Consider the following 22,737-nt stretch of genomic DNA (forward strand, 5'->3'; position numbering starts at 1 on the left):
CAGGGACACCTGGGTGATTCAGTGGTTGAGCATCTGCCTTTGGCTTAGGTCGTGGTCCTGGGGTCTTGGGATCAAGTTCCACATCGGGCTTCCCGCAGGGAGCCTGCTTCTCCCTCTGCCTATGTCTCTGCCTCTCTCTCTGTGTCTCTCGTGAATAAATAAATAAAATCTTAAAAAAAAAAAAAAAAGGCTGATGAATCAAGGAATTCTACCTCTGAAACTATTAATAGTTATTTAATTTAATAATATGTTAATTGAATTTAAATAAATTTTTAAAAATGATCACCCCAATTTTATACACCCGTTTAGTCAAAAGAAAAAGGGGTAATAGCACCTAATTCACCCTACAAGGATGAGCCTGATACCAAACCCAGACAAAGACACTATGAGAAAAAATAATTATAAACCCATTACATTCATGGATCTAGATTCAAAATTCTAAAGAAAATATTATTTAACAAATCAAATGTAAAAATGTTATAACAATTATTACAGCCAACCTGGGTTTTATTCTAGCCATATGAGGATAGTTTAATATTTAAAAATCCATAAATGTAACCTACATACTAACAGATTAATAGAAAAACATGATCACTCAATAAAAATAAAAGTTATCTTATAAAATTCAATACCCAATTCAAAATAATTTCATCATTGTGATAAAGTATCTAATAAAACTACAGGAAGCATCATTTTAAATAAGGAAATATCACATGTGTAATCTTTAAAATCAGGAATGAGGGATCCCTGGGTGGCGCAGCGGTTTGGCACCTGCCTTTGGCCCAGGGCGCGATCCTGGAGACCCAGGATCAAATCCCACGTCAGGCTCCCGGTGCATGGAGCCTGCTTCTCCCTCTGCCTGTGTCTCTGCCTCTCTCTCTCTCTCTCTCTCTCTCTATCGTAAAAAAAAAAAAAAAAAAAAATCAGGAATGAGACAAAAATGTTCATATCCATCACTCCTTTTCAACATTGCTGTGGAGGCCCTGGTCACTGAGGGGTATGTGTGTGTGTGCATGTGTGTGCAAATATGCGTGCACACATAAAAAGGAAACAAAATTGTCATTTACAGATTATGATAGCTTCCATAAAAAGCACAAAAATGAGCACCAATTACTAGAAATGACACCTTTTTTCCCTTGGAGAAGCAGCTAGAAATGTTGGAATTTAACAAGGTAGCTGAATAGAAGACATATGTATTAAGAGTCTTTGTATTTCCATACATTAGAAAAAAAAATAGAATGGATAATTATACAAACTTTTTATAACAGTATCAGAGAATATGAAGTATCTTGAAATAAACAAAAAGAATGAAGAACCTTTATAGATAAATTTATAAAAACTTATTAGGAGATATTAAATAAGGCATTAAAAACAGCAGATATGTTCATGAATAGGAAGATTTAATAAAGATGTAAATTCCCTCCAAACTAACTTATATATTCAATTCAATTTCAATTGTACATAAAACTCATTCTAGGTAACTTATAATCACCTTTAAAAAAGATAATACCTTTACCTTTAAAAAAGATAATAATGACATGTGTATGAAAAAGTAAAGGGCCAAATAACAGCAAGAACACTTCTGGCTTATGGAGGGTAAATCTGTCTTATCAGATATCGAAGACTTATTATGCTACAATAATAGCTACAATAATAAACACAGTGAGATAGGGACCTAATGATACACAAACAAACAAATGGAACAGAAAAGAGCTCTGATAGGGAGCCACACTTGTAGGAAACTTTGGTATCTGGAATAGGTATGATTATCAGAATTGTTGTGAAAGTGGCAAGAGTTTAAAAAAAAAAAGGAGCTATGAAGTTAAAATCTTTTTTCTGTTTGCCAATTAATTCTTGGTAATTTCAGATTACCATTTGTCAAATGATTCTCTTGGGAAAAAACAAGTTGGCCATGTAAATGCTAAGGCAGCAATTCTGATCCAAGGAATCCATAAACCTAAAAAGTATGTAAGGTTTTGTATGTATATGCATATTGAGTATTTTTTTTTTCATATTGAGTATTTTTATGTGGTGAGGCTCCACAACCTGCATCATTTTCCTAAAGGAATATAAAGATTCCATACACACAAAAATAAATTAAAAACCACTGTACTAAACAAATATTAGGTACAACCAGACTATCATCAGTGGTTACTTAGGAAGAAAAGAAAGTTACAGCTAAAATGAAGAAAACAGGGATATTCACATTTTACATGCCAATTAAACTTAAAATATATATATTTTTTAAATTTTGAAATAATTATAGATTCACAGGAAGTTGCAAACATAATAGAGAGAGGTCCTGGATAAGTTCATCTGGTTTTCTCCAATGGTAACATCTGACCTAATAGTGGTACAATATCAAAACCAGGAAATCAACATTGATATAAGCTATAGACCTTATTCAGATTTTTGACCTTATTCAGTTTTTACACACAATCATTTGTGTTTATATATATATAATTCCATGCAATTTTATCACATATCTAGATTCATGTTACTGGCACTGTATTCAAGATATACAACTACTTGGGACACCTGGGTGGCTCAGCAGTTGGGCACATCCGCCTTCAGCTCAGCGCATGATCCTGGAGTACTGGGATCGGGTCCCACATCAGGGGATCTCCGATGGACCTCTCCGAGAGATCTCCTTCTGCCTGTGTCTCTGCCCCTCTCTTTCTGTGTGTCTCATGAATAAATAAATAAAATCTTTAAAAAATAGATATACAACTACTTTATCACCATAAAGCAACTCCCTCATACTACACCTTATAGTCTCACATCAACCACTAATCTGTTCTAATTTTTAAGAAAAAAGTATTTTAAATATTTTTAATACTTACGTAAACTCCCTAAGTGCATGTACATATGTATGTATATGTAATATATATGTGTAGATATATACCTATGCACATCCATATAAATGTATGTATACACATATATATGTGCACATATATAATCTTAAATGTATAATTAGAAAACACTTTAAATCTATTATTTAGTCTGTTAGAAAATACTTTAAATCCTTAATAGTGGCTTGCTTCAAATAAAAGTACTAAAGGTATGGGGGGGGGGAGTGAAAGTCTTTTAATTTCTCTTTTTAACTTTCTATACATTTTTAATTGTGTACAATCAATATATTTTACTTTTATAACTTTTTTGTAGAAAGACTGCTATTAAATGTTATTAAACATCCCTTGTGTAAACTTGATTTTCAGCGGCCAGACTGAGAAACCACTAGTTCACAATAACACCCTTTAGACACTTGTAGAGAATATCTAGGAACCCAGGGATGATTATAGATAGGGAAAGGAAATTGTGAATAAGTTGATATGAAATCAAATCTGTAATATGGTCTGCTAGATCTGAAAATACTTTATTCTTTAAGTTTGGTGGAGCTTTTTCCACAAAGAAGTTGTAGGTACACACAATAAAATACTTCTCTGTTAGCAGCAATTGCAATGAAATGCAATTTCAGTCAATCACTGCTAAGAATATGTAATATATGGGTAAGACCACAGACTCGAGGATTCAAGGATCAGAATGACCTAACTTCTGAATCTCACTAAGCCATATACTAGATAGGTGACCTGAGTAACTTGGCTCTCCTCCTAGCCTCATTATCCCCATTTGTAAAATGAGCCTATGATAATATTCACCATCATAAGGCTTAGACAAGTTTACCAATGGGGAATACCGACCATAGCCACTTAATGGAAGTTATGATATCTGGCTATATTATCTCAAACAACAATGGGTAAATAGATACTAAAGCAATGCAGTGGAAAAGATCCAAATTGGAAGTTTGTAGGTATGGAGTCTCTTTCACTAGCAATATCAAATTCAATAAGTCACTTCTACTTATTGAAGTTCAATTCACTTACTTATAAATAAAACTTGCCCTGACTCCTTAAAATCAAAGAACTATGTGTGAAAATACTATAGTATTCAAAGCATTATAAAACTAAAATGTGGGGATCCCTGGGTGGCTCAGCGGTTAAGCGCCTGCCTTCGGCCCAGGGAGTGATTCTGGAGTCCTGGGACTGAGTCCCATGTCAGGCTCCCTGCATGGAGCCTGCTTCTCCCTCTGCCTGTGTCTCTGCCTCTCTCTCTCTCTCTGTGACTATCATAAATAAAAAAAAAAAAAAAAAACAAAACACTAAAATGTATATAAAACCTAAAGTATGGAATGGAACTAGAAATGGAAGAAATATTCTGTGAATTTAAAAGATAGGCATAATGGATTTAGAGTTAGCAGAAGCCATCTTTGAATCCTTGGAATTAAGAAGATAGGGGCTGGACTCAAATTAGTCTTATTAGAGTACCACCAGTGACGTCTTCTTTTGCAAAATGGTAATGAAGTATCACAGGATTGTGAGGATTAAATGGGAGAATGCAGGTAAAGCTTTTACAACACTTCTGGCAATATACATATCTCCCACATTTTATTATTATTATTGTTATTGTTGTTATGCCTTAGTTTCTTTAGCTGTAAAATGTGGGAGAGCACCTACTTGAGAGTACATATGAAAAATAAATGAGACATTAGTAGGGCATGTCAAATAATACTTCCATAGAAGCTAGATATAAAAACAAAATTAAGACAAGTTGGTCTAATAACTCTAACCAAATTTTCTCTATGTCTTTTCCAGAAACTCCTGTGCTGTTATTTTACTTTTATTATTGCTTTACTACTATTGTACTATTTTCCATATACAGTTAGATTTTAATTTTTCATCAAGTTCATTTTTAACAAGCTAAAAATCACACTTAAGAAAATTTATTAGGTTGGGACAAACTTATATTTAAAAAGACATTTCAGGGACACCTGGGTGGCTCAGCAGTTAAGCATCTGCTTTCGGCTCAGGGCCTGATCCCAGGACCCGGGATCAAGTTTTATTTATTTATTCATGGGGAGTCTGCTTCTCCCTCTGCCTTTGTCTCTGCTCCCGCCCCCCCCGCCCCCGTCTCTCATGAATGAATGAATGAATGAATGAATGAATGAATGAATAAATAAATAAATCTTTAAAAAAAAGAAAAAGACATTTCAAAAAGCTACATTTAGATAACTACAAGAGTATTTTCAATAAACTTATTGTAAAAAGCTGAATTGTAAGTCAAGAGACATATTAATATTTCACAGCAAAATAAGTCACATCAGAACCTATAAATATTGTTGGGAATGTTCTTTAGGTTAATTACAGTTTAGGAGAGACAAGAGAAAGATAAAAATTTTGTCCCACCCTCTTGTTTCACTATCCTTTTCTCTCCATCTCCCTATCTTTGGAAAAAATAGAATCATTTAAAGGTTGAGCGACAGTTTTTTTTTTTAAAGATTTTATTTATTTATTCATAAAGACAGAGAGAGAGAGAGAGGCAGAGACACAGGCAGAGGGAGAAGCAGGTATCATACAGAGAGCCTGACGTGGGACTCGATCCAGGGTCTCCAGGATCACGCCCTGGGCTGCAGGCGGCGCTAAACCCCTGCGCCACTGGGGCTGCCCTTTTTTTTTTTAAAGATTGAGTGACAGTTTTTTAAAACCAAATTACTAATTGCTACCATCTACTTTCTACTATTTAGTATTATCATTAAACTTTAAAATATTCTCTTAACTTCTTTTGTGGCTTTTAATTTGCTTGTTTTTTAATGTCTTTTGAGGAGCCCATAGAACAATGCTTTCTTTTTCTTCTCTCCCATAAAAAGCTCACAATTGGGTATTCTTAAAGAAAGCATTTTCGGATGGAGTGGCCATTATCACATTGCAATTCACTGGTCTATATAATTCCTATGACATTGTTCCAGTAACCTGAAATTTATTATACACACATCTGTATGACTGACTTTTAGTGCCTTTGATTCCCCAAAGCTGAATCTTTTAGGCCAGAGCTAAACCAAGGATGTTGTATTCTGGACTCCACAGGAAAATGTGCTCTTTCAAACTCTATTCATACAGCAATTAGTTAAGGAGTTCACCATTCACCACTCTGGACCATGAGTAGAGTGGGAACCCATTTTCTATAAGCTAACCTTACGTACAGACAAGTCACTAATTTAACACTGGGGCTAAGAGGTAACCAACTACCTTGAAAAACTTGTTTTAATAGCTAAGTTATCCTCATCAGGAATTAAACTGAGAGAATATGTACAAATAATTCAGCTTGCCCTGGAAGATTCAAGAGATCAGGCTTACAAATACTTCCTTCAGGGACTTACTTATTTACTAATAAGCATTTGGGCTAACGACCAAAGACCTGCCAAAAAATATTATAAAATAATTTTAAAATATTGGGATTAAGATGAAAAATGAGGCTCATTTAAGTAAACCAAGGCCTTTGTCTAGTTAACAGCCATGCAACTGTACATACACTATTTGAAACCATTTCAAACAGCAAATTAGAATTGACTCAAAATAAACGTCAGTACTCACTTTTTTATTTCTCGGAGTAGCATTCGGATAAGGATGGTCTGTAGTGGTTCAACCATCAATTTCCTCCACATATCCAATGCTAGCTGCCAAGAAAAATAAAAATTATCAAGGATGAATTATCTAGTATTTGTTAAAATATTAAAATAATTTTAAAATAAAAATACACATCAAGTATTTACAACTAAGATTTCAAAAGTCAAATAAAAATTGAAAATACATTAAAAAATGAATTTCTAGGGATCCCTGGGTGGCGCAGCGGTTTGGCGCCTGTCTTTGGCCCAGGGCGTGATCCTGGAGACCCGGGATCGAATCCCACATCGGGCTCCCGGTGCATGGAGCCTGCTTCTGCCTCTCTCTCTCTCTCTGTGACTATCATAAGTAAATAATAAAAAAAAAAAAAATTAAAACAACAACAACAAAACTGGATGAAAACATTTATTTCAATAGGGTCATCAGAGTATTTCTAATTAAAAATTGTTTTAAAAAAAAATGAATTTCTAATTTAAACTGAAAATGACTATCAGACTTGTACAAAGATAGAATTAAGGTTTGAATTAAATAAAACTGAATTGAATTCAACTGAATTAATTGAAATCTTAAAGAAATAATTGATTTGATTTTTATAAACTATAATTTATTGATTGTTAAATGTCCAGTATTACTGAAAGGCTATATAAATGCCAACACTAATAGAATCAAACGAATTATGTTGAAGTGATTGGCTATTGGCTGAGTTTTAAAATTATAAAACCTCTCATGCAAACATGAAGGGTAAGTCAATTAAAATAATAAAATAGAATATCCCTGTATTCACCACCCAGCTCAAGAAGAAACACAGCTTCCCTACTACCATTGTCCCAAATGTCATCCTACTTTCCCCTCAGAGGTTACCACAACCCTGAATTTTGTGTTATATCATTCTCTTGCCTATAGTTCTGCCAAATGTGTACATATCCCCAAAATAATTTTTTTAACTCCAGTACAGTTAACACACAGTATTAGTTTCAGGTGTACAATACAATGATTCAACAACTCTATATATTATTCAGTGCTCGTTGAGATAAATGTACCCTTAATCCCCTTCACCTATTTCACCCATTCCCTCACTCACCTCCTCTCTGGTAACCATCAGTTTGTTTTCCACAGTTAAGTCTGTTTTTTGTTTTTGTTTTTTCCCTGACTTATTTCACTTAGTATTATATCCTCCATAACCATCCATGTTGCAAATGACAAGATTTCATTATTTTTTATGGCTAAGTAATATTCCATTGTATATACAGACCACATCTTCTTTATCTATTCATCTATCAATGGACACCTGGGCTACTTCCATAATTTGCTTATTGTAAATAATGCTGCAATATACACAGGGGAGTATATCTTTTCAAAATTGTGTTTTCATTTTCTTTGGATAAATACCCATTAGTGGATTTACTGGATTATATGATATTTCTATTTTTCATTTTTTGAGGAATATCCATTCTGTTTTCCACAGTGGTTGCACCAATTTACCTTCCTACCAATAGTGCATGGGGGTTCCCTTTTCTCCACATCCTCACCAACATTTGCTATTTCTTGTCTTTTTGATACTAGCCATTCTGACTAGTGTGAGGTGATATTTCATTGTGATTTTTATTTGCATTTTCTCAATGATTGGTGATTTGAGCATCTCTTCATGTGTCTGTTAGCCATTTGTATCCCTTTGGAAAAATGTTTATTCAGGTCTTTGACCCATTTCTTAATTGAACTGTTTGGGTTTTTTTTTTTTATGTTGATTGTAGAAATTCTTTATGTATTCTGGATATTAACGCCTTATTAGATTTGCTATTTGCAAATATTTTCTCCCATTCACTGGGTTGCTTTTTGTTTTGTTGATGGTCTCATTTGCTGTACAAAGCGTTTTTATTTTGGTGTAGTCCCAATAATCTATTATTGCTTTTGTTTCCCTTACCTGAGAAAACATATCCAGAAATATGTTGCTAAGGATGATGTCCAAGAGATTACTACCTGTGTTTTCTTTAGGCATTTTATGGTTTCAGGTCTTTCGTTTAGATCTTTATCCCACTTTACAAGTTTATTTTTGCATATGGTGTAAGAAAGCAGTTGTTCCATTCGTTTGCATGTAGCTGTGCGGTTTTCCCAAAATCATTTAGGGAAGAGGCTTTTTTCCATTGTGTATTCTCGCCTCCTCTGTCATAAATTAACTGACCATTGAAGTGTGGGTTTGTATGCATGGGTCCTTTATCCTGTTTCATTAATCTCTGTGAGTACCATACTGTTTTGATTACTACAGCTTTGTAAGGTAGTTTGATATCTGGGATTGTGATACCTTCAGTTTTGTTTTTCTTTCTCAAGGTTGCTTTGGCTATTTGAGTTGTTTTGTGGTTCTATATGAATTTTAGGATTATTTGTTCTAGTTCTGTGAAGAATGCTATTTATAGTTTGATAGGTATTATATTTGTGGGTTTTTTAAAAAGATTTATTTATTTATTCATAAGAGACACAGAGAGAGAGAGAGAGAGAGAGAGAGAGAGAGAGGCAGAGACATAGGCAGAGGGAGAAGCAGGCTCCTCAAAGGGAGCCCAATGTGGGACTCGATCCCTTATCCTGGGATCACCTGAGCCAAAGGCAGATGCTCAACCACTGAGCCATCCAGGCATCCCATATTTGTGGTTTTAACTGGCATCTTCTTGACTGAGGCTGGGCATCTTTTTATGTTTATTGTACATCTTGGGTTTTTTCTGTAAAATGCCCATTCCTCTCTTTGGCCCATTATTCCATTAATATTTTATCTTGTTTTTAATAAACAAAAGTCTATTGTAGAAATTAACTGTATATATTGTAAAAATCTCTTGACAGTTTTATATATTGCAGTCATAGTCTGTGACTTAACTTTTGAGTTCCTTTATAGTGTTTTTTAGTAAAAATATATTATATTTTAATGTCTCAAGTTTATCAATCTTTTCCTTTATTGTTTGTATTTTTCTTGTCTTTTAAGAACTTCCCTACCCTAATGTCAGGGATAAGTGTGTCCTCTTATATTGCATATCACAGGTTTTCAAGTCTTGCCTTTCATACTGAAACTCCAATATATTTTTCCCATAAAGAGTACAAATTACTCCAGTATCAACAATTGATTGCTCCTGTTTCCAACTTACTTACATATATACAGCCATTAATCTGGTTTTAGCTTCTCTATTCTATTTCCCTGAGGTAACTTTTTTCTGATCAACTGGTAATTCCATTTCAAATAAGTAAAAGCATCTCCCTTCCCACAAAGAACATTCAAGTATTCCGTTATTATTTTTTTGCTTCTTAAATAGCACAAACAGGGAAAAAAAGAAGGTGATACAAAAGAAAATGAGATATTATAGCTATGGTGGGAGAACAAACTAAGAAGCCTTTTGAAAGCAAGCTGAAGGGGCTATCCTAATTCAGGGTGTGCTTGGACCCAGAAAATCCACTTTTCAGTACCCACTCTAAGAAAATTTCTGCTCATGTACAAAGAAATATATACATAAATGCTAACTCCTAAAGTGTAAGATTTGTGTCTACTTTGTTCACTACTGTGTTCTTAACATATAGAAAAGTGCATGGCACACAGAGGGGTTCAAAATATATTAATGAAGAAATGAGTAAATGAACAATGATATTCATAGCAGTATTGTTTGTAACAAAAAAGAATGAAAACTAAGGAGAATAGTTTAATAAATGATTAATAAATTATTCATATCCCTATTATAGAATACTGAGCTCTCACAAAAATAAGCTTATGTGAAAAGAACTCCCAGGTACATTCACTAAAAACCAAAATAGGCAAGAAATACAAGTTGCAAGATATATGGTATGCCAACCTTAGGGTATATATCATATATATATATATGATACCATTAATGTTTAAAATACAAAACTAGGGCATCCCTGGGTGGCTCAGTGGTTTAGTGCCCGCCTTTGGCCCAGGGCATGATCCTGAAGTCCCAGGATCGAGTCCCATGTCGGACTCCTTGCATGGAGCCTGTTTCTCCCTCTGCCTGTGTCTCTGCCTCTCTTTCTGTGTGTGTCTCTCATGAATAAATAAATAAAATCTTTAAAAAATAATAAAATAAATAATAAAATAAAATACAAAATTAAACCATTATGTGCATAGTATCAATATTTATATGCAAATTTACAGGTAAAATTCAGGAGAGACATATTGGGTTGTTTTTTTTTTTTTGAGACATAGTGTTTATGATAATTACCTCTAGGAGGAAGAGTGACCTTGATGGTGTTGGTGATAAAGGACAAGTATTAAAATATTCACTTATAATTCTACTAACTAAAGCAACTATTATTTCCCACTTGTCTGTTACTCTATATTCTTTTTCCCTACAGTTTTATTCCTACCAAACATGTTTTCATTTTTTTCCATAAAATATTTTCCCCTTTATTAAAGTTTCTATAAACGATTTTTACTACTAATTTATTACTCTTTGCCTTCATAACAAAATTATACTGTACATATTTTTCTATGTATGATTTTCACTGTTGGATATTGGACATTTAGACTGTCTACCCATTAGTCACCCTTATTAACAATGATTGCAAGGAATATTTTTAAATATTTATTATTTTCACACTATAGATTACCAGACATGGGATTATCTGGTTAACAGGTATTGCACATTTTATTTTTATTTTATTTTATTTTTTGGTATTGCACATTTTAAAGTCTACCGAAAGACAATGACAAATTTCTTTCCAAAAGGATTATTCTAAATATAATTTCTACTAATGTTGCATCTACTATTGCTTCCCATAAGGATAGAGACCTTCTGTCTGTTCACCAATGTATCCTCAGTGTCTGTCTACTCAATAAATAGGCATTATATTAGCAAAAAAATTGTACTGGAGTATTTCTTTCACAATGAATATATGCTATGTAATTTTCCACATTTAAATTAGCACTACACATCAAGAATCTGAATGAAGTATTTGACCCGCATACTTCATTATTTTATTCTGAATTTAATTATTTTTTTTAATTAAAATAAATTTGTTTTATCCCAAAATCTGTATTTTCCCTCTTGTAGGATCTCTTTTAAGGCCATGACTTTTGCACTTTTTTTTTCCAAGAAAGAGGAAGCATGCATTCATGTGTGGTGGGTGGAGGGGCAGAAGGAAAGGGAGAGAGAGAATCCTATGTAGTAGGCTCCCATCCAGCACAGAGTCTAATACAGGACTTGTTCCAACAACCCCAAGGTCAGGACCTGAGCTGAAATCAAGAATCAGGTGCTCAACCAATTGAGCCATCCAGGCGCCCTGACCTTTGCACTTTTTAACTATAAAAAATCTGAAGAGTATTTTCTAAATACTCTTAAAAAGTATTTTCCTAAAGACTTTTAATGAGCTTTTTCAAATAGTGGAACTATTAAACCTGTCATTTATTTATCCATCATTAATTTAATTATTAAAATACTTCTATAATCATATCTGTTCTCATCTATGTGAAGATTCTTAGGAAATCATTAGTGCTTTATTAACATTTAGGATGTCTTAAATCTTGAGAATTTTAAGATAGTCAACATGGTGTCCTTAAAAAAAAAAGACAGTGAATCAAATTACTTCAATATACATAAAAATACTCTCATGTTTGCCAGTCATTTAAAGAATTTCCTACCTCTCCTATTTCCATAAGTGGTTCATTCATATCTACACCACCATAGCCATACTGAAGGTCAGCTTCTGTCAATTTATTCTTTTTAATAAACTGAGTGTTGAGATACCTGAAAAACAAATATAGTACTGTTGGACATTATGTTAAAATTGGTAGGAAAACAACTTGTAACTTGAAAATAACAATTTTGGGATTATATATCAACTACAGAAGAGTGCGGTACTATATCCAAAGAAATTATATAGAAGTTAGGAATATAATTTCAAAGGAGCAAAAGTATCAGCCAAAGGCCTTAAGAGCCAAAGAATAACCTCTAGAGTAGGGGGAAAACCCTATTACCTCAGTCTCACTTTAAAAAAACTCAAGGATTTGGCTCTAAAAATTTCCAGTATTCATATAACCCAATAGCTCTTACCCAAGACTTCTACAAACTTTCTACAATCTAATTTGCTCACTCACAGATTCTTCTTGGTATAAGTCAGGATAAGTTCACTTTGCAACGAATTAAACAAAAAAAAATAGTTAAAAGATAAAAATCAGGTCAGTCCTTCAATTTATATTTATCACCAGGAAAAGATGTAACTTTTCACTTTTAAACAACAAAAAGAGATCAGCTTCAGTAGTAAGAAGATGAATAGATGGTAAGAAGCATGGACGAAGCAGACACATGTAAGATCACTTTGTCTACCAGAGAGAAACAGCTTTATTAACTGTAATGAAGTCTACAAAGCACTGAGATGAATACAGTGTTCTTTAAATAGTCTAGTATTCACTTTTCACGATCTTAGATTTCACTATAATGCCTTTAATGCTCACCACCGGAAAGCACTGATGTGAAATATTCTGCCATGTGTAAATAGGTACAGACAACACAAGTATTTATGCAATAACTACAAAATCTCTAAATTAAAACACTTGTTTTCTAGGGTTCACTGCATCAAAATGAAAGTCCACATCTGCAGACAAATAAAACTGAAAACAAAGAAAACAAAATTTTCAACTGCATAACTCCACCAACTCTAGGTAATGATGAAAACACACTTCCTGGAGTTAACTCCAAAGCTGCAGAGATACAACCATTCACACAGTTGCACCCTCACACTAACTACAAGCCTCTAGGCTTCAAGGTTTAAAAAACCCTTGGTACTCTGTCTACATTTTAGTCTCCTCTACCCACATTACAATGTCCTATTATGTTTTTCCGTCAAAGTGCCATTTCACTCTTCCTACCATTCTCTCTAGTAGTACAACCTCCTGATTTCATGCTGAGTTTTCAACCATGCCTTCCAGTTGAAGAAACAGGACTAGGATTGAGAGAGACAGGAGTAAAAGCTAGAGAGAGAACATTTGCGGTATCCGGCCTGAAATGGAGATTTATAAATTGAAGAGTTATTTTTACCTCTGCCCTCTGTCATTCAGACCTCAGCCCCAAACAGGCTTCACTCAAGCCTGACCTGATACCAATCCAAATGAACTTTAACTTCCCACTCCCATTAAAGTAACTATACACAACTGTTTAATATACTTCACGGTACTTACTACTTTGTGAAATAATCCAATTCTTTTATTTGTTTATTTGCTTTGTACATCCATTACCTCTCTAGGATATAAGGACTATAAACCAAGGACCTTGCTTACACAGCATCCAGAACCAACGGCAGGTAAATATGAAGTCCTCAAAAAATATTTCCTTGAAGAATTACTGCATACATAAATGGATAGCATTCCAGACAACAGGGATAACAACAGCTAATATTAGAATACAGACTTAGAAACACAGCCTAGAGCCAGATCATAAAAGACACAAATGCCAGGAAATGAATGTAATCACTAACATACCCTTATGAGCTTGTGTCACGTGTCAGGCATACCCTTAAGCATTTTATATGGCTGAACACTATGAGGTTGATATGTGTGGTATCACTGTGATCCTCCTTTTACATGTAAGGAAACTGCACCTTAGAGAGCTTAAAGAACTTGCCAACAGTCAACCTGCTAGTAAGTCGCAGAGCTGGCACAGAAATTCACGAGTTCTCCCTCTTTCCTTCAACAAGTATTGACCAAGCATGAACTATATAAATCAGGTACTATGCCAGGTACTGGAGACAGAAGATGGAAAACAAAAATGTGGGCTTTCCGCAGAGTTTACATATCTGGTAGAATATACAAATATAAATACTTCAACAGTAAGATCAGTAGAGGGAACTTAATTGTCACATCTTTACCATTTATATGTATGTGCCTTCCTGTACGGATGCTTTGCACCAAATCAGTTTCTTTTCTTTTTTGGTCTGTAGTACCATTACGTCGTAATCCCACTAAAGGACTAGAAACATTTATGTATTATCCTTCCGTTTTACTCCCTTAATCAGCTGGTCAACATTTTCTCCTAAGCTATTCATCATCCTCTCCCATTACTTTCCTTCTCTCTTCCAATGCCTTTGTTTTACTCTCTGCTTGGATCATGTGCAGCACTCTCAGGATTGGTGTCTGTTTCCTGTTTCTGCCATCTCTAAATCATCTAAAAATTCCGCTTTTAAGATGTCACTGACCTATTCAGAATCCTAAGTAGCTCCTTTATACCTATATAGTAAGTAAAAACCTCTTAGGATGGTGGTTTGTTAATGCTGAAGAATTAGCTGCTAGGTCTACAGAGGTCTAGAATCACTAATCCATTTCAAAGATCTGTATGTATATTCTTGAGCCAGTATACTGTTTTAGTGGAGTTTTATGTTTTATATGTGATAAGACAAGTCATTGTTCTCTTTACCTCATGCAATAAAACTTGAATTTAAATTAACTGTATCCTTTTCATTCCAGATTTCTACTCTTGATGTTAAGTTTAAGCTTGATAGACAAGCCTTTAAAATAATTTAGAGATAAAATTTAAAATGTAAACAGCGCAATTCTTCATTTTGATGTGGATACAATTCTTAATTTCTAAGTCACTGGAGTATTTTAGTCAATTTTATTTCATCACACGTTTGTTTTTAAATAAAGATATATGTTCTAGGAAATCATAACAGAAATCAAGTTCCAATAATTTAAAAAAATATTTTATACTCTGCTACACAGATAATACCTGGTTCTTCTGCTCACATATAATACAATCGTTTTTATAATTTTTATGAGTTTTTATAATTTATTTCATCAACAGAATGCTTAATAAGTATCCTTTGCTTTCTTGGAATAGTAACACTGACACAATTAAAAATAGTACTTGACAATACTGAATAGCCTAAAGTAACTTTGAAGCCTCAGAGAAATCAAGCACTTCAATCTGTCTTAGGAAATTCCATTACAAAAATTGTTCTCTCATGCTAGTACCTACTGACTTCAAGAGTTGTTAGTTCTCCAGCTAATATCTTATATAGTCCACTTCAAGAGCCAGCAGAGTCTAAAGAGATATGTAGTAAGTACTGAGAAATTTGAGGCAGGAGTATTACTATTTTCTTCAAAGTCAGAATCCTTAAATTCCCTATGCTAATGCACATCCATCTTATAAGTCAACCGAATAAAGAAGAGGTGAGAAATTATTTCAAAAAAAAATTAAAAAATACTTTTGAAACAAAATTGAATTTTTCCTTTATATTTCTTTATACAAATTTCTTTATAGACTATAACTAAAAATGATACCTAGCTTGGATAACCTCAGTACACCACAATTAAAAACTATTAAGTATTTTTCATCTAATTACTGTCAACTATACCCTTTATGAAAAGGATCTTGCCATCTATTATACCAATATAATTAAATAAATGATGATCAGCCACATGATGCTGAACATCACAGTGGTCAAATAAAATTCCCTGTAAGTGAATTCCATGAGCCATGAGTTCTAACTCTTTGCTACAGACAGTGGGAAGTTACTACATATTTCAGAGTATTCCAATTTGCATGTTAGAAAAAAATGAGTTCAGTAAACAGAATAAATTTGAAATCAAAGGCTGGAAGACTGGTTACAGGGACTTTACCATTAATACTCCAGGTGAGAAAAGATAAAAAGCTTGAACTATAATAGCAATGCAAAGGAAATAATGAATTTAAGAGATATTTGGAGGACTTCACCAATAGGGATCACGTAGAGAGGATAACCCTAACTGAAGGAAGGATAACTGAGACTTCCAGCATATATGTCTGGACATACAGTGTTACTACCAATTAAAATTAGTAATACTGGGGTGCCTGGATGGCTCAGTTGGTTATGTGTCTGACTCTTTGATCTCAGCTCAGGTCTTGATCTCAGGGTCATGAGTTCAAGCCTCGCACTGGGCTCCACACTGGGTGTGGAGTGGATTAAAAAATAAAAAATAAAATTAATAATACTGGGGACAATGTATATGTAAAAGATAACAAGTTCAGTTCTGAAACCTGCAGTACTACAATGTACCTACAGAATACCCTGGAAGTATAGGCAGGCTGGGTAAAAAACATTCCTCTAAAACTTAGGCTACCTGAGATAAACACATAATTTGATGGTTAGCAATATACAGGTTATAGCTAAAACCACGAGTAATTGAGATCATCTTAGGAAGAATGCATAGTGTAAAATAAGGGATGAGAACAGAATCTACCTAAATGACCAAAAGGATGTATCCAGAATGAGACTAAGGTAGAATAAAAATGTTAAATGGGTTTAATTGGACTGATCTGGGCTTAAATGGTGATTTTTTTGTAGCTGAGTGACCCTAAGCAAAGTCATTTAACCTTAGCTGCAAATTTGGAGACACTGACTACCTCATATGGTTTATATACACACACATTTGTGTATATATCATATGTATTTATTTTTTTATATGTATTTAATAAAGGCTTATAACAGTACCAATTTATTATTAATATTAGTATTAATTTAAATAGTACCAAATTACTGATTTTGGTAAACAGAGATGCAGATGCATGAGACTCTAGAAAACTAAAACAAAAAACAAAACTTAAATCTTTCCTAAAATTTCTCCGCTCAAGAAGGATCCCACTGCACATAGCATACTGCACTGGTATATAGTCTCAATACTCTTAAGTCATCTATATACCAGTGGCCCAAGCTTTTCAGCAATGCCAAAGGCACACATGTACTCTCATTCTTATCCTTAAAATTCCTCTAATTCACCTTCACAATTTGGCTAGAGAATTCTTAAAGTTCCATTTATGACTATCTCACTTTGGTGGATGAGGAAAAAAAAACATGAAATGTCAGGATGTTTAATGTATGGCAAACACTGTTTTATAAAAGTCAAAGCCACAGCAAAATTTATGCTTGTCAGCAATTGCTGGCTTCTGATTTTATCACATTTGCCTCTTCTAAGAAGAAATAAAAGCTAATGGCTATTGAAGTAAGCTCCAGTTCCTAACAGAGACAACTTACAGCAAGTAAACTCCAGTGTTGTTATTAAAAACCTAAAGGAACATAAACAGTGACAAAGGACAAACATGCCAAGAGAACCAAGCCCTGGCCTCAATATGGTATTCCAGCAATGCATGGAGCAACTGTACAGATAATGCTGAGACCCAGCTTCACTCCTCAGTTTCTTCGCAACAAGAAACTGAGGCAAGGTCCATCTCTGCCCATGCCATGATGCATAGGCCAAAATTATCACTGCCTCCATCACAGGCCACAACCATTTCAAGAATAAACATCCTCATTCCAAGAGTGAAAGGCCCAGGTGGTTTAATGCCACTATTCCATATTTATCCACTGTTCTTTATTTATTTATTTATTTTTATTTTTATTTTTTATTTATTTATGATAGTCACAGAGAGAGAGAGAGAGAGAGAGAGGGGCAGAGACACAGGCAGAGAGAGAAGCAGGCTCCATGCACCAGGAGCCCGATGTGGGATTCGATCCCGGGTCTCCAGGATCGTGCCCTGGGCCAAAGGCAGGCGCCAAACCGCTGCGCCACCCAGGGATCCCCTATCCACTGTTCTTTAATAAACAGGTTTCTGCCTTATGTACCCAGGAATTTATTTCCATTGTCTATGTGAATGGGTTAGAGAGGATCAGTGCACAGTACCAAACGAACATACCAGAGTGACAGTTAACACAAAAGATCTAAGTAGGAGACTGGGTAGAAAAAGAAAGAGGGAAGTTCAGAGACGGGAATGGTGAAAAACACATCAGAATTAGCCATTCAGGGCAGTCCCGGTGGCGCCTGCAGCCCAGGGCAATTCTGGAGACCCTGGATCGAGTCCCACGTCGCGCTCCCTGCATGGAGCCTGCTTCTCCCTCTGCCTGTGTCTCTGCCTCTCTCTCTCTCTGACTCTATGAATAAATAAATAAAATCTTCAAAAAAAAAAAAGAATTAGTCATTCAGAGAAAGGAAGACAAGCAATCCAGATATGACAGCATAAGGAGAGACAGGAAACTGTGAAAGATCACAGGGGGTTACGACATTCCAGGTAATTCAATACGCCTAAAGGACAGGGTAGGACTTCAAGAGAACAACTGCTGAGTGCTTTAACTAACGGTGCTTCCACAAGACATAATACTGACTCCTAGAGTCAAAGAAGAGCATACTGGAGGGGAACCTGGGCTTGGATTCACTCCACTAAGTTTCATCCAAGCTGAAGTCGCACTTTGGAATTCTGTCAAGATTTAACATGTGTTATATATAGAGAGAGTCCCAGACAATATGAAAAAAATAGAACTATGAAATTAAATACAGTTTTAGTTTTCAGAGAGCAATTTTCCATACACTGCCTAGCTCCCAAATTCCCTCATGACCCAGACTACAGACCTTTCCCCATAGCAGACAAAGTCCATATAGCAGAGAATGCTTTAGTTCTGTTCATTTATTTAAAAACTTAAAAACAAAAATACCAAAACCCAAAACTCCTCCAATTACTGAATACATGCAATACTGTTTAGGTTGTCAAGAGTTTAAAAGCATACTTACCTATACAAGCAGTCCATATAGTCTGCACCTTTGCTATATTCCTCCCAATACCTATGATACATAACAAGTACTTGCTCTTCAGACTCCAGAACTCTCTATATAAAGAAGAAACATATTTTTACTTGGAAAGCACTAATCATTTTCATTTGTAAGCTATGAAATTTATCAAAAATTAATGTTCTAAAATGACATAATTCAAGTATTCTAACTACATTTAAAAATTACATTCTAATTTAACTATTTTTAGGAACACTGAAATGACCAGGAAAAAAAAAATGTGTCTTAGATATGAAAATAAAGCATCCATACTAGAGAGTTAATGGTTTTATTCTCTAAAAGGATAAAATGTAATGGTGTGAGGTTGTCTTTGGGCTAAAATATTATATCAAGATCAGTTTAAAAGAGAATGTAATTCCACTGTCACATATCTGTGTGCTTCCTCAAATCCCGATCTTTTGATCATCCTGCTAGTTATAAACCATAACTCCGAATTATTCACTTATGTGAATAAGACTACTTATGAAAACTTACACCTTTTCTATATTCCTCAAATAAGTTGTTTTATATTACTTAATAGAAATCTATTATTTTTTGAAAAATGAAAATCAAACAAATTTGAGGTCTAATTTTTTAAAGTTATTTTTGAAGGAAATCTAGTCTAACAATAAAAATACATTGGACTGATACTCAAAAGATCTTAGGCTCTTTTATCTCAGTTCTTTCATTAGCTGTCCATATGATTTTAAGCACGTCATGACCTCAATTTCCATCTAATTAATTCTATGATGAAATGCTATGCTTTCAAACTTGGAATTTTAATAATTAAGGCTCAAAAGACAAAAATAATCTATAAATATTTTTTTTGCCCATCTTATTAATAAATTAATTTAAAATAGCAACTACTATTAATAATGCTGGGGAAAAGCCCACCCTTAGGAACTGTTGCTGCTGAGTGAATAAATACAAGAACAATTTGTTACTGTTATGTCAAAACAATAAAAAATGTTCTTAATCTATGACTCAATAATTCTATGTCTAGGAATTTATCCTATAAAAAACTCAGCTACACAAAAATAATTTAGCTACCAGGATATTCACAGAAGCATTGTTTATAAAAACAAATTATATATATTGCAATAATCCATATGCCCAGCAATATAAAAATATTTAAACAAACTGTAGTATCTCCACACAATGAAAAATTTTACAATCATTGCCAGGATTATACAATTTAATGACAAAGAAAGACACTTGTTAAAATCAAAAGATTATAAAGTGTATACGACTTCATTTTCTAATAAAAATGGAAGTCTACACAAAGCAAAAATATGCAAAAGACAAATATCAAATTATATATATGTTAATATGTGCCAAAATAGATGTGTTTAAGTATAGATAATAAAAAATATTCACAGTAGTTAATTCTAGAAGTATGTTATGAGTGATGTTTGGATGATGATTTTCTTCTTTTTGCTTTTCTGTATGTTCTAAATTATCTAAAATAGCGATGCAATACTTTAGTAATTAAAAAAGTTCCCTCCCCGAATCAAATAAAATGTTCTTCTCACAGGGAAACTGCTTCAAATCTGTTGGCTATGTTAATAATTTACTTTGTCATCAACACACCATTTTTAAATGCAATTATACCAATGTTAATTTCCTAGTTTTGATAATTGTACCACTGTTATGCATGATGTTAACTTAAATAAGCTAATAAAAAGGATATAGGAATTATTTATTATTTTTGCAACTTTTCTGAAAGTCTGAAAGTATTTCAAAATAAAACATTTTAAAAAATATGACCCATGCTAACATATACAACTGCAAAATTTATAAGTGACTTACACAGGTTAACAACTATAGTATAACCAAAGTTCACTACATTAACACAGCAGAACTTTAAAAGTAACTTATTAAACATTATAAGAACAATTTAAAGTACCTGTTATCAAAACTGCTTTCGTGAGCTGACAAATACACGTATTAGAACACTAAAATGTTATCTGTCATGTATAATAAAAAGAGCATTTCCCTCAGAAGTTTTAAAAGGGAAACATCACAAGACCAATCGTGCTCTGGGGTTTCACCACTTTATTTCCTTTTTTTCTTTTTAAAGATTGTATTTATTTATTCATTCATTCATTCATTCATTCATGAGAGACAGAGAGAGAGAGAGAGGCAGAGACACAGGCAGAGGGAGAAGCAGGCTCCATGCAGGGAGCCTGATGTGGGACTCGATCCCAGGTCTCCAGGATCAGGCCCCGGGCCAAAGTCGGCACTAAACCGCTGAGCCACCTGGGCTGCCCAGTTATCACCACTTTTAAACGTATCTGCACCTAGCCACATCCAGAGTTAGGCACAGTGTTATATAGTGTCATTGTATCTCCACTTTATTTATTTCAATTTAATTAATTAAGTACTGTGTATTATTAGTTTCAGGGGTAGAATTTAGTGATTCATCAGTTGCATATAACACTTAGTGCTCATTACATCAAGTGCCCTCCTTAATGCCCATCACCCAGTTACCCTATGCCCCATAGGCAACCCTTCCAGCAACCCTGTTTCTTTCATATAGTTAAGAGTCTTTTCCCTCCTTTCATTCCATATATGAGTGAAATCATAACTGTCCTTCTAACTTATTTTGCTTAGCATAGTACCCTCATTTTAAAGAGAAAGAAACTTAAATTTCAATCCATAACTCAGTTGCCCATGGTCACACAGCTAATGAAAGGTTAAGTCAAGTTTCTAGCCCAGATAATAAGTGATCTCTTCCAGTTCCTGATCAGAAGTCTAAAACAAGCTCAGAAATACTGTCTATAGCAACCTATTGCAAATTCTTTGTTCACACACAGATCAACTGCGTGATGTTGCCCTTCTACATATGGCATACTAACTAATTAAGTAGTCACAGGGACAGTTTCTATCATGCTTTTTAATTTACCATTTCCCTATTTCATTTGAGGTTTTTGTTAAGACTTTATGTAGGGTATGAAGAGGCAGCTAGAAGGTTGAAAATAATTGAGAGATTTACCAAGAGATGGGAAGCAAGAGTAAGAGAAAACATGGTTCTAGTAAACACCATCCAGAGGACATAGATTTTAAAGTTGAACAGGGGATCCCTGGGTGGCTCAGCGGTTTTGTGCCTGCCTTTGGCCCAGGGCGCAATCCTGGAGTCCCGGGATCGAGTCCCGCGTCGGGCTCCCGGCATGGAGCCTGCTTCTCCCTCTGCCTGTGTCTCTGCCTCTCTCTCTCTCTATGTCTATCATAAATAAATAAAAATAAATATTTAAAAAAAATAAATAAAGTTGAACAAACCTTGATCTGAAATCCTACTCTTTCAGTTACTAGTTATATGATCCTGAATAACTGATTTCCCTCAGAGAATCTAACAACATAATGTTTAACTCGTAAACCTTAAATATATATATAAAATCAGAAAAATGCTATTTAGGAAACAAAGCAAATAACCTTAACCTGCACTGGAAAACATTAAACTAGTTTACTGCTTATATAAGTTAAATAACTACCCCGCTACGAACATTTTTACCATGTATGTATCACTTCTTACCTTGTGCAAATGCCGTACGTGATTTTCCAAAAAAATTTTAGTTTCTGTATAAAGTCTTTCTCCAAGGGGTTCAGGATAGGCCACACATAAAGCATAGATATCTCTAGTTAAATTGTTAAGGTTTTCATATTCTTTGAAGATACTATTTAAAATAAGATTTAACTCAGGTTTGCTATTAAAAAAATGAAAAA

General features: G+C 34.2%; 1 protein-coding gene across 4 annotated transcripts in view; it reads right to left on the reverse strand.

Annotated features, from left to right (window-relative positions):
• The window catches only part of CUL2 (cullin 2), a 101,806-nt gene that overhangs the window by 45,998 nt on the left and 33,071 nt on the right, over positions 1–22,737 (reverse strand). For 3 of the 4 annotated variants that reach the window (XM_041766509.1, XM_041766508.1, XM_041766510.1), the window contains 4 exons: positions 22,547–22,649; positions 18,979–19,073; positions 12,088–12,193; positions 6,429–6,511 (listed from right to left, as the gene is read on the reverse strand). In XM_041766509.1, the coding sequence (XP_041622443.1) occupies positions 6,429–6,511; positions 12,088–12,193; positions 18,979–19,073; positions 22,547–22,649 (387 nt within the window). Of the gene's footprint in view, positions 1–6,428; positions 6,512–12,087; positions 12,194–18,978; positions 19,074–22,546; positions 22,719–22,737 lie in introns of all 4 variants that reach the window. The other variant, XM_041766511.1, reaches the window with a different exon arrangement.

This window comes from Vulpes lagopus, chromosome 8 (assembly GCF_018345385.1).
Source record: "Vulpes lagopus strain Blue_001 chromosome 8, ASM1834538v1, whole genome shotgun sequence".
NCBI classification, from domain to species: domain Eukaryota; kingdom Metazoa; phylum Chordata; class Mammalia; order Carnivora; family Canidae; genus Vulpes; species Vulpes lagopus.